Here is a 15,112-nt window from a genome sequence, read left to right as displayed (position 1 = left end):
CACAGTAGAAGCAAAGCACTGACAACAAAAACAGGCAACATTATTGTACAGATGCTGGCTTTGCTTTTTTTTTTTTCCAAGTCTTCCTCAGTCAAAACCTAGTAATGCTTCTAAATTAAGATAAAGTGTTTCAAATTTCCAACAGAGCTATTCTCCAGGGGGCAAACAGTAAATTATTTTTCAAGCCTTTCATTTTAGTAGGACATTTTACAGAACGCATTCATTGTCCCTGTCAATACATGTTGCTCATTTACTAATGCCTTCTAGTCATTGCTCACCTTTCTGTAGAGGAATTCTTTCCTACTGAGCTGATAACTTTCTTTCCAGGTTTATAGTAATGCATTTTCTTCTCAGATAGGCACACAAGTCAGCAGCCTGATAACATACTCAACTTACCATCAGCCCCAGGAACAATAAACCTACTACTCTAGTGTACTAGTACATTACCTCCAAGGCGACACACATTCTTGCAAGATTGCTTCAGAATTTCCCCACCCAATCATTTAAAACAAATTATAGATGCTTGGAGCAGATATCTGCAGGCAGCACACACATGACTGGCTCAACTTCCATCAAATACTGCTACCCATCAGGCTCAGAAAAAAACACAAGCCCCCAAAGATTCTAGGCAATAATCAATTTCATGTAAGGAGGAAGAATACTTTAAATTATAAACACTATGAGGTCTCGTTGGTGGCCCATTGTGGGCATGAGCGCGATACTCCAAACAAACCTTACAGCAGTACCTATTATTTATTTTGACTTATCAGCTCCCCAAGAAGCAGAGTGGAAAGCTCATATAATTCTAGTGCCATCAACCTGTTAACAGAGTTTGCCATTCCCTCGCAGTGATGAAAAGCAATCACACTTCTTTGGGACAAAAACATAAAAGTGCAACGTTTTAAGCAGGAGCATAAGTATGGTAAAGATCTGTTGTTTAACGGGGTTGTTTTTTTTTTAAATCTGCCTACTCAGTAACCTGATGTCCAATTTGTGCATATTTCATGCCTAATGTATATAATGAATTTTAACATTTATATGTTGCTATTGTTCTCCATTTCGGCTACCAGCATATTGTCACTTTGAAGGATAAAATAAGGAACCACAGTTAAGGGCAGAAAGGCATTTTTATAGCACCTGATGCAAGAGAAGCATATTAAAAGTAATCCAAATATAATACAGTAATTACTTTTATGTAAGGAAGTTTAACTGGAAATAGTTACATTTTATTTCTACTCTTATTTTAAAAGGATTACTGAGTCTATTGAAAGATGAATGACAGCCATAATAAAAAGTTGTCAATACATGCAATTTTAACATGAAGTTCTACTTTTCTGTTCCCTCTTGTTGAACTATAGTTTTGAGAAAAAATAGTAGTAGAAGTGGTAAGAGGTGTTCCCATTCTGCATTGCTTACAAGCATTAAAAACTGTATTAAGCCTGAAAAAGATCACACAACATGAAATAAAAGGGAAAAAAAAGTCCCATCAGTGATGTTTACTACATTATCTGCATGTGTTAAGCAAAAGACACTTTGAAAACACGCAACTAATGTAGAACTAGCAGGAGGCCAAAAAAATAGCAGTTCTGGTTTACAGTTCTTGATTAAAACATAGATCTTTCCCTCATATCCTCATGTCTGTAGTCATGTGATTTTGAGTATTTTTCTGTTTATATTTTAAAATATGTTTCCAGTCTTTATGGTTGCCAGTAATATTTTTGAAAGCAGAACTTTTAAGATTAAATCCAAATCATAGCATTTTCAACCCAGCTGCTGTTTTAGAAATGGTGAAGGACTGAGTACTAGAAGTGATCTCTGTTCCCCGAGAAATAATACTCATAAGCAAAGCAAAAACATGCATTCAACTCCTATCTTTAGCTCTTGCTCACCTTCTTCCAGTGTTCTCAAACTCTATGTCCTGATTAAGGGAAACCTGAACTTTCTCTCTCAGATTAAAACTTGTCTAAGAAAACAGACTGGGCAAAACTTCAGTATCCCTGAATACTGAAATTCAGAAACTATTAAATTGATGTTTATTATTTTAGTTCATCAGTATTGTATAATTTTCACATATTTGCATTATGAGGCATCTGATCACCTTCCTCCCCCCCAATGCCTTTGAAGATGCTGTTATACTCCGCAAAGTATTTGTAATTAGATTTTGAGTGCAGGATGTTTTTAAAGGCCTTAAATTCAGTTCCATAAATATTTTCCAATTATCTCCAAAATAACTCTGAATACAGAAGAATCACAGACACATTTTAGCTCTATCTTTCTATCCATACTAGCATGTGTATCTAACTGAAAAAGCATCTCTCAAACTCTCCAGTTTATCAGAGAATGGCCTTCTTTGTAGTGACTCTACAAGGAAGAACAGCTGGAAAATGCCTTGAAATTATATATTCCAATTAAAAGTGATGCGATCCAGATCATTGTATGGTGTGCCAGAGAGATAAATTACAAAGAATCCTTTTACTTCCAGCTAGAAAACCTATTTTTCAGAGAAGTTTTGCAGATAACAGACTTTACCTTTTATACACAGTAAAGATTATCTGTTTCAACATCAGAAAAAAAAACAATAGCTTGAGCAGATTTAATATTCAGGCTTTCTTTAACCTGAATTCAGGTCAGAAGATCTGCACAGAATACAGCAATAAAAACAATATTCCTTAGTACAATACTATTAATTTTATGGAGTGTTTTTGAAAATTTCACTCATGTTAAGTAGCACAGTCAATACTTCCCATAATCAAAGGAGCAAAGCTTGTCACCCTTCTCTGGCTACAGACAACAACCTGAAAAAAAATCACTTGTCTTCATCAGCTTTAGCTGTTAGCATTTAAATACTTTATGGATAATGCAGTATTGTAAGGGCTCAGCAGCAACACATTTCACATAAAGTATTCACCTCAGAAGCATTGATGAAGACGTAGGAGCACTTGGTTAGGAATACATGCTTTTTCCTCTATTTCTCCATGATTAGAAACTTGTTTAAGCTACACTGTCACTTGTATCAATGGGGTACTAAAATAGTAAATAGTAAATTTACTGCTTTTTATTCACCAAGCTGACAGTAAGTCCAGTGCAGTAGAAACATGTAGAGAGGACTGAGCATGCCGTGCACTTTGCTCAGGCAAAGTAGGTCCAATTTCATGTTCTTGCAATGGACCTACTTTACAAATATTGCAGAATACCAACTAGACATTTATGGCAGTTATTCATACAGGATTTCTGGATGTCCAAAGCTGCTGGAAAAGTGTCCAAAGCAGTAAGAAGATAGTAGACAACATTAAAGTCATGGAAGGCTTCATGTTTCAATATATGATATGGCAGACAAAGACACTGATTAACTTAGCATACAAGTATTTCTATAAAATAGCTTCTAAAGTCGTCTTCTAAGGCAGTTCTTCTGTGACACAATTAATAGTTTCATCACTGGAGAGTTAGAAGCTAAGTATTTTAAGAGACAAGTAGCAGACTGAGGCTCAAGAGGACTGTAAAATGCTGAAGTGCTTGAGACTGGTTCAGAATCATGTCAGTAAATAAATCCTAAACAGAAGTGAACTGAACTAGAGCAGCTTGCTTACATAGAGACACTTCTAAAATTCAACAAGCACACTTAACTTCCCACAGATAACTGAAAATTTGAGTAGATGAGAGCATTTTCTGAGAACATGTTATCTCGTACAAGGCCAGTGTTGGTTCTAGTCACAGACCCAAGTCTAACAGACCCAAGATGATTCTGTCCCTTGCTTTGGATGCATAGTGCAGAAAAATCTCAGTAAATCCATGTTGCTTCTGGCAAAACTTACTGGTTTGAGACAGCTTTGGCATCGATGCAATCACAACCATATTGCATTTCATCTGAGCTAGAAAATCTTTACTTGCATTTGCTCTCACAACAAACACGGTTTACCTGCAGACTGCATACATTACACAGTCTATAAAAGACCTGACTTGTTTGACAGTGATTCTCACACCAATTGGCTAAACTTACTCAATTTCAATGTATTTCCAATAATTTAACCTTTAACTTTAAAACTTATGTTCCTACACTGTCCTGTTTTTACATGAAACTAAACTCTGTGCCTTTCTGTTTATGTGGTATGAAAAACAAAGGGTGTAGGTATCATTTATAACACAGCCATAAGACTGACTTGGAAATTGACTGCAGGATTACCAAATTCTGAAGATGTCACAGATCATCACTGACATTTTTCACAGTTATATTAATATGTATGATATGAATATGAAGTAAAAGTAAGTAGTCCATGTTACAAACAAACAAACAAACACACAATGACAAAAAAGCAGCAGTAAATGTGGGAACTGTAGCACAAAAAATATGTATCAGGTTATGTTAATAACATAATGTTAAATGTAGTAATAATCGCAATATAATTATTTTGTAAAAAAATCCAGAAACCAATAGTAAATGTAAAATTCTTTTAAGAATTTCCTTTCCAAGATGTTATCAGTCTTACCAAAAAATAAGCAAGAAAGATACAGAAAAAAACAAAAAAAATTCTGTGTTACAATTTCTCTTGTTTGTGTTTTCTTTTGGACTTTAGTTATATAAAAATAACAATCCTCAGTCTAACTGAGGAATTTGTATACAATCTGAAATGGCTTATTGTTCAATTATGGAACCAGCTATTTCAAGTGTGCTCATGAGTTACCAAGTTCAAGCCCCCATTTTGTAAGATTATTAAATAAACCATCTTTAACACAGTCACACTGATTGTTGTAGTTTGTCCAATTCCTTATGACTGCATTTACTGACCTCACCTTTATTTAAATTCTAAAAGATTTTCTTTTCAAGATGTTGTGCCTCCAAACTGCTCAGTATCTGACTCTTCAGTTAACGATGTAATTTAACAGGCATCATAAGTCAAATAATTTGTTTCCATAAAAAGAACTTTGCTTTTTTCCCCAACAAGTTACAGCAATTTTCATAATAATGAAATAGTACAAACAGCAAGTGGTTACAAATCCAAACATAGTTTGTATTTTCTTTATTGAGTGCTTTATTATTTTGGATAGAAATAACATTTAATTCTCATTCAATTTTATTAAAATTCTTACCATTGATTTATCCAATTTCATAAACATGAAGTTTTAAAAACAAAGCCTAGTCCTCCTCCTTAAACTGCAATGTTAGTAACAGTTATTTAGCATTATCACAAAGCAGTATTATTAGCCTCAAGACTTTGGTCTAATTACTAACTTATGTGATTAGGTTACAAAACCAAAGGCCAGATTTTCTTCCTAATTTTGCAAATATATGACCTAGTTGTAAGTTACACTCATAACATTAAAGTAAGATTTGCTCCTCAAAAAAAGGAACACTACCACAGGAAATCAAATTATTAGACATCCTTAATTTCTATATTGAGCTCCTACTGCATGAAATGAGAAGTATTCAAAGATATGTGAAGATCCAGAACACGTCTTAAAAATCCCTCATGGTTGAAGGAGTTTGAAGTCCAGGATATAAAATTTTAGTCAGGATGACACTGAACATCACTGTATTTACTGCTTCAGGAAAATTAAAAACCTTGATTCAAGAAGACAGAGAAAAAAATACTTTGTGTACTTCTTAAGCTTGAATTGAGAAAAAAATAAAGTTCTACTCATGCAGAGTCTTAGGAAAACAGTATAGTACTGCACAAAATGCATTTCTATGCACCTGTGGTCATGAACCATTATTATGACAGATACTATTATAATCACTTTCTTAAAACTGTTTTTCTTTAGGTATTCTTACCAAATGTTACTTCTCCATTGCCATTCCTGTCAAATAACTGAAAAGCAACAATGAATATTGCATCTGGAGTACACAAAACAGATTCAAATGCCAAAAATTCTTGGAAGGAAATTAACCTAGAAAGGAAAACAGAAAAGTTATAAAGATTTTTTTTAATTGTTCATAATATCAATGATAATTTGCATTTTATACGCTAGAAAACAGCGTGATCCAAATATTAAATAAAATTCTAACTTAAAATAACTAACACTCTAGAGACCGAAAAGTATGTTACATTTACGTAGTTAACATTTATGCAACTCAGTTTTTTCCTCTATGAAGGGACTCAATTCTCACTGAACACTTACAAGTTATATATTCTTAATTATAAATGTAATCAGCACTTGAAAATTAAGACATAAAAACACCACAAAAATTCTAACAACATGAAATGTACAGGTCCATCATTGTATTACTATATATGTATTTCTACTAAGAAATTATACTGTAATGCAAGTACAGCAATACATTATAAAACATACATTTTCTTTAAAAATTACATAACATTCATAAAAAACAAACAGGTTCAGAAAAAGTTACACTTTACTGTGCATGTGGAAGGAATACTACACTCCAAAAATAACATGGAGTCACTTACTCAGGGCCAAACATAAAACATCTGGACTCAAAGATATGCATGACAAGGCAGGGAAGGATCTGATAAGCACAGATCACAAGATTCTGAGCTGTGTATGCAAGACAGTCACTGTGCACAACTCATGATGCACAGGTAAATCCAAGTTCTTGTGGTCACCACATACACACTCAGACTTAAACGTTTGCACAGATATCCTACTGGGATGATAATAGTAAGTAAATTTTAGAGGAACTCTGCTTATTCTGACTAACACAAAAAACCCCTTCAAAAGGCATCCTAATGCTGTATGTGTGAACAGCTGCAGGAAGATAAACCTGAAGTTAAGAGTAGATAAAGGATAACATTGGCACAATAAAATAATGGACTAAATAATGGAATATATATTTTAGCATTAAATAATCAATGGGAATAAGAATTTAAATTCCATCTTTTATATTAAACAAAAAATTACTGTGTATCAGTAAATGCTGTTAAAGCAGAGAATATCACTCTTTTTCTAGAAATTTTCCTAGAAGAATGGACATAATTATCTTAACTTATTATTCATCATATGAGATCATTAGCTCATAGTGATCACTTCAAACATTACTGCTTACTGCTGAAGAGCCAAGTATAAAGTCAGATCCCCATAGGAAAAAATAAGTAAGAAAAGAAAAATCATAATAGTCACACTATTCATTCCTATATCTATTCTTTGTCTAAGTACATGTGAAGTAGACTCAAGACACTTTAAAAAGGTTAAATACATTAACATTCTTGTATATATGCACTGCACGAGAAAGACAGGAAATAACCTAGTGACTTTGAAAATAATTAAGATACTGAAAATACAAAATTATCATATTTACATTTTTGCCAGAAAAATAAGAAATATGAGAATGGCTCTTCATATGCAAAGTCAGTTTCATCCAAAGGATGATCCTGATAAATAAAGGGTTAGTATCAAAGAAACAAATGTTCCTTTATAATAATTGTAAATACTATCATTTCAAAATATATCAAATATGCATAAAGCTGACACACAAATTAACTCCTAACCAGGAAGTTTTATAACTGACAAAATTAAGTGCTGGTCTCTGTAGAAGTATTTGTAGAAGCCTGAACCTGAAAGAAGACGTCTTCAGCAGTCTCACTATAACAGTGCCTACAGCAAAAGGACAGAGACACATTCAATTTCCTTTCCACATATTCAACTTGCAATGCCTAAGAGCAGGGATAGCCTCTGTGATCCTCCATTAGCCACCAGGGCAAAGATAACAGGAGCTAGATTAAACAGAATGATGGAGCTACCCACCCAATCACTACTCAAGTATCATCCAGTGAACCCACTGCATTACAGAGTCCATAACAATATCACTCACCTTTCATTCTATCTGTAACATTTTAAAAAAAATTCTTTTCCTCTGATTTCTTCTGTACTGCTACCCCCCAAAAGCACACAAAGTAACCCATGTGTTTCCAGTTCTTCTCTGTCTTTCCTTTTTTCCTACTGCAAGTCTTTTCTAATTTTTCCCCACACAACACAGCTTTTTAGACATTATGTATAGCTCTGTTGTAACTCTCCATTAGGTGAAATATCAATATAATATAATATGAATATCCTTCCTGGGGACTTCACTTGAGAACACGTTTCCAGATTTAAGAATGATATGCTGATAAAAAGAGTACTCAAAAACAAACAGTTAGAATGAAGAATTTTGAATTACTACTGTGAAATTCTGAAGGAGGAAGAAAATACTTTAGCTGGTTTTGGCACATATATATATATGTGAGTATATTCTTCAGAGAGGGCATTTATCTTAATTTCAAAACCAGTGCTGGCAGTCTGAAGACACAGGAGTGCTTTCAGCATCAGTGAAATCCTATTGTACTAAATAGCTAACAGGCAAGTTTAAATCAAATTCTAATTTAGAGGTGATCACATATATTTCTAAGAACATCCACTTGTAACAATGAGGAATAAACATTTTGGAAGTGGACAGTCATCTGTTTTAAGAACTACCTTAATGAGTTCCAATAAAGCAAACCAGTCTTGTACAGCAGTAATTGGAGAAGGCAATAGTGCTCTGGAACAGTTAAGTAAGGATCAAGTTACCAGAAGAAAAATAGTAAAACCACTTTTTTTTAAACATATGCATACAGAGAGCCAGCTCCAAAATGTGCTGTTTCTGTAAAGTGCCAAACTTAAACCTAAAAGAAATAAAAAAAAATTAACAATGGAAGCAACCATCAACACTCTGAGTATTTAATTCAAGGGCAAGCAAGGCTAAGAGAGAACATGATAGCAGATACAGGAATGAAATTCTGTAACAGAACCCAAAGTTTCTCAAGGACTTGCTGCATGACATTGGGCTGTCATTTAATGTAAAAGTATATGTATAGAACAGGACTGCTGATAATTCTTTGGACTTCATAAAGTAAGTCCTTGGAAAGATGCAATGCATCCTGAAATTCAGCTGAAGACTACATTAGTTATTCATGCTATTAGAGTCTGGATTTTGATATATTACAGCTCACTACAAATTAAAAAATATGAATGTAAAAAAAAAACCTGATGTTGATAATGGGGCTACGAAAAATTCTTCACATTAAATATAGATTAAATATAAATATAGATTTAAACATTTAGGAAAAAAGTTTCAGACAAGTATTCAAACAGATAAACATTTTACCTTTTTGAATTATATGGCAGTCCAAAATAAAAATTCCACTCTTCCCATAAAGAAGGTGGTAAAGCACACTTACCCATATTTGATTATCTCCCTTCAAATATTACCCGGATTTTTTTAAAAAAGCAATAAATAAAACCAACAAAAATTTTATTCACAGGGCAAGTAACAAAAAGCAATGCCTAAAAATTGTTACAGCATTAAAACAAACTGATTTCCTACTGTAAGAAAGACCCTTTTATAAAACATTTTCTGAAGAAATGCACCATAAAAGATAACCAACAGCTTTCAGAGAAACAATATGCTAAGCATGTTGGTTTACTTTATCAATGAAATTATTTTGAAGAGATACATACAAGATTACCTCTTCAATCCATAATAAAGCAACAAGCTGCAGACATATATTGGAAACAGAGACAGGTTACTAAGGTTTATCAAATATATGTATAAACAAATATATTATAAGAGTGCTGCAGCCTTATGAAAAGAAAAATCATATAGCACTACATCAAATAGGAAATCCTATATCTTTTAGAGTAATACTGTATATAATACATACAATTTCATAGATACTATGCAAGCTGCTCAGAATACTAAGCAAACTAATAAAACTTTCTACAGCAGAATGCAGGAAAAGGAAGCTAAGGAGCTCTCAATTTAAAGTAAGCCATATTTACAAATGTATTGTGGACTATTTTAACAGCATTTTCTTCTCAACAAAACAACCACTCACTTCTGCATTCTTGACCTCTTCTCTGATCCATTTTAACCTTCTCATTTTACTTTAACCATGTCCAGGCCTCCTACTACAATACACGACCAAAACTAGAAGCCTACATACAGCAAAAGAAAAAGCTCCTTGGAAGACAAATGAGTTAGAGGGCACTACCTCAGCAGAGCAGACATTTTGTAAATTGGTTTCAGGGAACTGTCTAAAAGCAAGCAGGAGCATCTGTTAGCAGAGTTGGAAAAGCTTTATGTGGTGTGACTTGACCTTCTTTAGGCAAACAAATCCTTTCTTCACAAAGTCACTAGTATTTCTCTTTTCTAATAGTCAGATTTTTAAGAAGAACTCAGTGGCTGGATTTGAATTGCACATTACAGAAATAAGAAAGCTCTTCCATATTTTTGTGTTTAATTACAGGCACTGATGACTCTACACACCACCTGATGATGGATGCAGACATACAGAATGAACTTTTCTAGGGCAACTATACTACCCTTAACTTACCCACTGTTCAACTTCCTCAGCTTTTGTAGAATTTAACAAAATATCATCAAAATCTTAGCTTAAAAAAATCCATATTAAACACCATATTTTTCTCTGAGTTTTCACAAATGTATAGCCTATGGTACTTGTGAAAAAAACTACTCATTTAAATAAGCCTATAAAATCAATAATGTATTTTAGAAGATGAAGTTATCAAACTTATGCACTCACACATTTAACAATGCACGACAAGTTTCAAATGGAAAGCAAAATTCTCACCCATCCTTAGTTTGATCTGCCACTCCAGCCAACAGCTGCACTGTTTTAGGGTTGTGCTGCGGATCCGTATGAAGTCCCAGGTATTTCTGCACAAAGTCCTCTGGGGTCATGTAATGCTCACCATCTTTCTCAACGCTTGCATACTAGGGTCAAAATAAAAAATCAAAGCCACACAAACAAAAATTAAACCATTTAGATGCTAATTATCAGTGATGACCAAATTAGTATCTTTACTGGATATAACTTAAAATGGTGCACAACTGTCTGCATGTAACTGCTCTGAAACTAAAGGGCTGGATTAAACTGTTACTGTACCAGTTTTATACTCCCAACAGTTAGATTACCCTGTACAATAGATGTGTTCACATAATACCCAGTATCTTCTAATTAAAAGACAACAATATTTCAGAAACTGCCAGGTAATTGCAAAAATCTATAAAAATTACAACCATGCTATAGCATTCCATCTGCAGCTACACTGAAAACACAGCACATAAATTTTCTCATAATTTCTAGTAGCAGATATCTTCTGAACAATTGTTCCCGATCTTTACTGTCATTATTTTGGAAAACATAAATTATTTCTTTTCTCTATTTGTGAGAAATATGTGTTCAGATTAACTTTTTATCCTGAAACTGATTTTTTTTAAGAAAAAAATTCACACACATAGACACACAGACAGTGCTTCCTTCAGCATCTCGTGTATCTCTTCGACAATACCAGCCCCTCACATCACCTCATTACCTCTTCCTCTTCCACCCTCCAGCTGTGATGACAGCTGTTTGCAAGACTGCACTGTAAACCAGATTGCTGAACTTATGGAGAATTAAAATAGAGTATTTCCATGAAAACAGGTACATAAGGCAGAGGACAGGAATCCCTTAATTCAGCACTGCTGCCAATATGACAGCACAACGAAACTGTGGATCCTTGAATCAACTCTGAAAGGTTCTCTTCTCAGCTGCGCACACAAGTGACTGAAAAATGCCTTACAAAGCACAATTCTGCTGCAGGACATGAAATCCAAAGAAGATGTTATGCATGAGGTCCATCAAACATGCAGAGTATGGAACACATCTTCAAGAAATCCCTGAAGTCAACTCTATGACAGCAGAGTGCACATTGAAGACAGTCAAAATCTAAACACCACCCTTTTTTCTCTGAGTTTATCATAATTTATAATAATACCTTCCACAATAAAAACTGTTTAGGGGAAGTTTTGTTAAGAAAATTTTGAGACAAAAATAAATAACTGACAGATATGCTGAGCTCCATATGAGAAGGTCATGGCATTTTGGAAAAGTTTGGCAGCAAGTCAGTACATTAAGGCTCAACAAAGTAGCTAAGCATGTAAATACATTAGCCCTATGTTTGCACCACATAACTTAGGTCAAGAATCTTTTAGCCCAAAATAGGCAATTTTAAATTATAACCTAATTTGAATATAAATCATCACACATCAATTAAATCTGTGGTTTTCTCAGTCTTGAACACTTGTTATTTTATAACACAAAATTCTTAGCATACATTCATAGATTGCCTTGGGTAAGCACTTGATAAATTTCCATGAGAGTTTTTTTAAAACATCCTTACATAAGACAAACATACAAACTCCCTAATCTAGTTTACAAGCTGCTGCTAGGCATCACCACACTTTCAGAAACAATGCCTTGGAAATATCTTTTTGTTTCCTTCTCCACCTTACTTGAACAGGTTACATTTTAATTCAGTAGGCAGAGAATAATTCAACTTTCCAAAGACAACTGTGTCTTGTCTAAGAAAAATAATCAAAGTCCCCTAAGAAATCTAGTAACTGTTTTTCCACCCAACTCTTTTATCTTTCTATGGTAATTTGTTACAAAATTTCTTTTATGGTTGTTACTGAAGTATGTGATTAGCAAACATCTAAGAGGTAACTTTGACAGTGCACAGAAATTTCAATGCCTGCATTCATAGTTACAGGATTAAATAGTACATATTTTTAATGCAAATCAAACTTTATATCTTTTTAACAGTTTAAAACAGTTAGAAGAAGCAGACAGCACTCTTCAGAAATTCTGAAGAGAAAGGTATACATTAAATATCCTTTAAGATACAACATAAACTGCACAGCGAGAAGGCATGGATAACACTGGAAGACATGCATGAACAGAAGGAAATTTAAGTAGACACTCTATGATTAAGGTGGATGGTGACGAGGCCTAGAGCTCACATCTTCTCTTCTAACCATTTCCAAGGGAAGCCAAATTTAGGAAGGAATGCACGACCTTTAGTTGAAGTTCACAAGAGGCCTGCACTCCCAGCAAAGAGTGCAACATATCTGACCCCTAAACACTTGCAATATTTCATAACACGACTTTCTAGAACTTAGACTTGAAAACAATTATTCTCTTTCGTTTTAAAGCCTGCAACTAAGTTCAATTTCTAAGCATCAAATAAAAACACAATTTCAAACTCAACAGAATGCAGAACAAATACAAACACTTTTTCTATGCTTTTGGTTTTTTACTGCAAAATCTCAGATACTCAAAGGGAGAAAATGAGTGCTTTCATATTTTTCATTCCTCAGAGGACCAAACAATCCACAAGTTCAACTGCACATAAAAGCCATTTTTAAAAAAGACTGCCTGCTTTCTAGGTCAATAAAACATGTACTGTCAGGAAGAAAATTTCAACATCCAGTGGTAAAATGTTCTTCCTCTCCACTGTTCTCTGTAAGACAACTATCAAGAACCTCAATTGCTCATTTCCAGAAGCAAGAACTTCTACTGACTGGATGTTAAGAATCATAAAGAGTTCACATTTACAATTGAATAGAATGTTTTGACACCTCATTTAACTTTTTTTTTTCATTCAAATGTGCAAAAATACCTTGCAAAAGGTTGGAAAAAGATGTTCTAGAATCACATTTTTATACTGTATTAATAAATATTTTAAGAATTATATTTTCATGTTGCTAATTTTATTACCATACTCTACTGTAATCTTTATCTACAAAAGCTGAATGTCATGTCAATCAAAAATTAACCTGTGTTGGAGTATTTTACACTAGAAACTAAATGTTGAGCTTCCACAGTTCAAAGCCAGCATTCTAAGGTTTTGCACTCCAGCAATGTTACAGTGTAATCCAGTATGCAAAAGAACAGGCCACCAAAATTATGGTTCGGATATAACTCCTCTCTCTCAGGCAAAAAGGTCTCTCTGATTACTTATCATATATGGAAATTCTTAAATGATATAACAGAACCAGAAGATAGGTATAAATATTTAAATAATCGTTTAAAATAATAGTTTTATTATTCACAGTATTAGCTCTAATTTTATACTATAAATTTTTTAAATAGAGAAAAGCTTCTTGGATATAGTGTCTAAAACTCAACATTAGGGGAAAAAAGATATTTTAGTCATTTTGAAATATCGGTGGCCCTATTATGGACCTAAAACACAGTTCTTGTTCTTCTTATTCCATATGCCTGATTCAAACCTTATCATAAAAGTTTTAGGATTGACTGGATTTTCCCTTCTGATCATGCTTTACTGAAACTAAGGGAGTGGAGAAAACTTCATATTATTATGTATATATGTTAATTCTAAGGTCCTGCAAGGGACAATATTATGAAATATATAAATCTTGAGAAATGAATTTTAAGTTCTAAAAACACTGCCAGTGGTCCAACCATTTGTAAGAACACATAAATCCCAACAACAAAACATGCAGCCATGGAAGAAGATTTTTTGTTTAATTCTGCAAAGGTGTATTTTAAAAAAACCGCCGGAATTTTGTTATAATTACTTGCTTTATGAAAATTTAGAAAATAGTTCAGAAACTTATTTAATATTATAATTTGAAAATGGTTATCACAGTTTGTGCCAGCAGCAGTTTCTCCTCAACGCCTGACAGCCCCTTCAATACACTGAGCCTGCAAAGTGAACTTCTAAGCGTCCCACCAGCACGACACGAGTTTGATGCCATGGCAAACTGCTGGAAGGGCTAAACACAGAAGTCTGACACTCAAACAACATTAGCTCTTTTACCTGCAAGAAAATACTTCGTAGTTCAGCAGGATCCGCTCTTTTGGTCGAATGCGCCTGTAAATACAATCAAATTAATGCTCCGCTTAGCCGGGCTACGGTCAGAGCGCAGGTAAAACCAGGCCAAAGGCGGCAACACGGGGACCCTTGTCAGAGCGACAGGCCCAGCCTCTGCCATGGCCGTGCAGCCGCGGGACGGCACAGGGCTCGGCGCCGCTGACAGCTGTCAGCCCCGGGCTGCCCGCGAGCGGCGCGCCGCCCCGGCCCCACAGGACATCCGCCACCGCCACCGCCACCGCCGGCCCGGGACCCCGGCCCGCGCCCCCCGCGGCTCCTGGGCGGGCGGGAGCAGCGGGGCTGCGCCGCCGCTCCCCCGGGGCCGCCCCGACATCACCGCCCCCGTCGGCGCCCTTCCCCGGCCCCCGCGGAAATCCTGCAGCGGCGGCGGCCGCCTCCCCCCGCCGCCCGCCTGTCCCCAGCCCCGCGCGGGATCCGCCCGGCTCCTGCTGCCACCGGC

The 15,112-nt window shown here is 35.1% G+C and overlaps 1 protein-coding gene across 4 annotated transcripts in view; it reads right to left on the bottom strand.

The window, feature by feature from the left end:
* The window catches only part of SLC25A12 (solute carrier family 25 member 12), a 45,660-nt gene that overhangs the window by 30,412 nt on the left and 136 nt on the right, over window positions 1-15,112 (bottom strand). For 3 of the 4 annotated variants that reach the window (XM_056496151.1, XM_056496153.1, XM_056496150.1), the window contains exons 2-4: window positions 14,599-14,652; window positions 10,563-10,705; window positions 5,768-5,883 (exon numbers count right to left, since the gene is read on the bottom strand). In XM_056496151.1, coding sequence (XP_056352126.1) covers window positions 5,768-5,883; window positions 10,563-10,705; window positions 14,599-14,652 — 313 coding nt within the window. Of the gene's footprint in view, window positions 1-5,767; window positions 5,884-8,406; window positions 8,471-10,562; window positions 10,706-14,598; window positions 14,653-15,112 lie in introns of those variants that run through there. The other variant, XM_056496152.1, reaches the window with a different exon arrangement.

The sequence above is a fragment of the Oenanthe melanoleuca genome, chromosome 7 (genome assembly GCF_029582105.1).
Source record: "Oenanthe melanoleuca isolate GR-GAL-2019-014 chromosome 7, OMel1.0, whole genome shotgun sequence".
Classification (NCBI taxonomy): Eukaryota; Metazoa; Chordata; class Aves; order Passeriformes; family Muscicapidae; genus Oenanthe; species Oenanthe melanoleuca.
Note: the sequence above shows the minus strand (reverse complement) of the source record. Positions and strands in the feature narration are given on the sequence as shown.